This window comes from Gracilinanus agilis, unplaced genomic scaffold (genome assembly GCF_016433145.1).
Source record: "Gracilinanus agilis isolate LMUSP501 unplaced genomic scaffold, AgileGrace unplaced_scaffold59865, whole genome shotgun sequence".
NCBI lineage: Eukaryota > Metazoa > Chordata > Mammalia > Didelphimorphia > Didelphidae > Gracilinanus > Gracilinanus agilis.
In genome coordinates this window covers 397-2,406 of record NW_025395275.1, presented here as the reverse complement: position 1 = coordinate 2,406, position 2,010 = coordinate 397, and the positions used below count along the sequence as shown (strand labels likewise).

At 42.5% G+C, this 2,010-nt stretch overlaps 1 protein-coding gene across 1 annotated transcript; it reads left to right on the top strand.

Moving 5' to 3' along the window:
- The first annotated feature begins 233 nt into the window (after window positions 1-233).
- LOC123256506 (pleiotropic regulator 1-like) lies at window positions 234-1,784 on the top strand. Its single transcript, XM_044685106.1, is given in 1 exon segment — window positions 234-1,784. A coding segment is annotated over 1 exon segment (1,551 nt).
- The last annotated feature ends 226 nt before the right edge of the window (window positions 1,785-2,010 follow it).

Here is a 2,010-nt window from a genome sequence, read left to right as displayed (position 1 = left end):
GAGAGAATGAACTCCAAGAACAGAGTCAGTCCCCCCAAGAACATAATCACTTCAAGAAGGAAGTGGGCTCCAAGAAGAAAGTAGGCCTCAGGAGTCACCTTCAGCTCCAGTCATTGTCTTGGGTGAGTGGAAAGCTGGTTTTTCCTTCCTTTTTTCTGGAGATAGTTTAATTCTAACTGAAGGTTAACAAGTCCTTGCTGAGTCAGGCACTGGTGGGCAACGTGGTCGGCATCATGGTGGAGGAGGTACAAAAACATTCTGTGCACATGCTTGTGTCCAGATCATTGAAGAGGACCCATGATATGTTTGTGGCTGATAATGCAAAGCCAGTAGAATTTGATGAAGAGAGTCACAAGCTAAAGATGTCTGTCAAACTTCATACAGAGTATGGTCCTGGGTTACACATGCCTATTTTGAAAGGAAGTCTTAGAGAGAAAGGTTCTCAGAGTGCAGTGGATGCATATGGGCATAAACAGTATCCTGCCAATCAAGGACAAGAAATTGAATCTTTGGTAACTGGTACACATCCATATCCACCAGGTCCTGGTGTGGCTTTGACAGCAGATACCAAAATTCAAAGACTGCCAAGTGAATCTGCAGCACAGTCTCTAGCTGTAGCTCTACCTCCTTCACTATCCAGGATAGATGCAAACTGGACTTCAGCTACTGTAGGTGATATCTACCGCCATGCTGGACTTCCTGAACGTTCACAGCCACCTGGGTCAGCTGTGGCTATGATGGAAGCTGGAGCCACCAAGAATGCTTCAATGATGGCCAAAAAGGCACCTACAATGCCTAAACCACAGTGGCATCCACCATGGAAACTATACAGAGTCATCAGTGGACATCTAGGCTGGGTTCGATGCATTGCAGTAGAGCCTGGGAATCAGTGGTTTGTTACTGGTTCTGCTGATAGGACTATAAAGATCTGGGACCTGGCTAGTGGCAAATTAAAATTATCATTGACTGGACATATCAGTACCGTACGAGGGGTGATAGTAAGTGCAAGGAGTCCATACCTGTTTTCCTGTGGAGAAGATAAACAGGTGAAGTGCTGGGATCTTGAATACAATAAGGTCATCAGACACTATCACGGACATCTAAGTGCAGTGTATGGTTTGGATCTGCACCCAACAATTGATGTGCTTGCAACATGTGGTAGAGATTCAACTGCACGCATATGGGATGTGCGGACACAAGCCAGTGTACACACATTGGCAGGGCACACGGACGCGGTGGCTACAGTAAAGTATCAAGCTGCAGAACCACAAATCATCATGGGAAGCCATGACGCAACCATATGATTATGGGACTTGGTAGCAGGAAAAACACGTGTTACCTTAACGAATCACAAAAAGTCTGTCATAGCACTGGTTTTGCATCCAAGACATTACACGTTTGCATCTGGTTCTCCAGATCATATTAAAGAGTGGAAATTCCCTGATGGAAACTTCATTCAAAACCTTTCTGGTCATAAGGCTATAATTAATATGTTAAGTGTGAATTCAGATGGTGTGCTGGTATCTGGAGCGGATAATGGCACTATGCATCTTTGGGACTGGAGAACTGGATATAATTTCCAAAGAGTACATGAAGCTGTGCAACCTGGATATTTGGACAGTGAATCAGGAATATTTGCATGTGCATTTGACCAGTCTGAAAGCCGATTACTCACTGCAGAAGCTGATAAAACCATTAAAGTATACAGAGAAGATAATTCAGTGACCGAAGAAACTCATCCAGTCCACTGGAAACCAGAAAGTATCAAGAGAAAAAGATTTTAAAGTCCAACATGTACATAATTGTACCATTGTTTTATTTTGGCTTTTATAAATGCATTCAACCACATTGTGCTCTATATAGGATTATAAAGCAGAAACTCAGCAGAAGTCATTACTGCTTCATCATATTTTACAATAAAACCCCCTTTTTCTTAAAAAAAAAGTGTCAGCAATTTATTTTTACTCACTGGGTCATGAGGATCCAGATTTTACTCTAATGTAATTGATT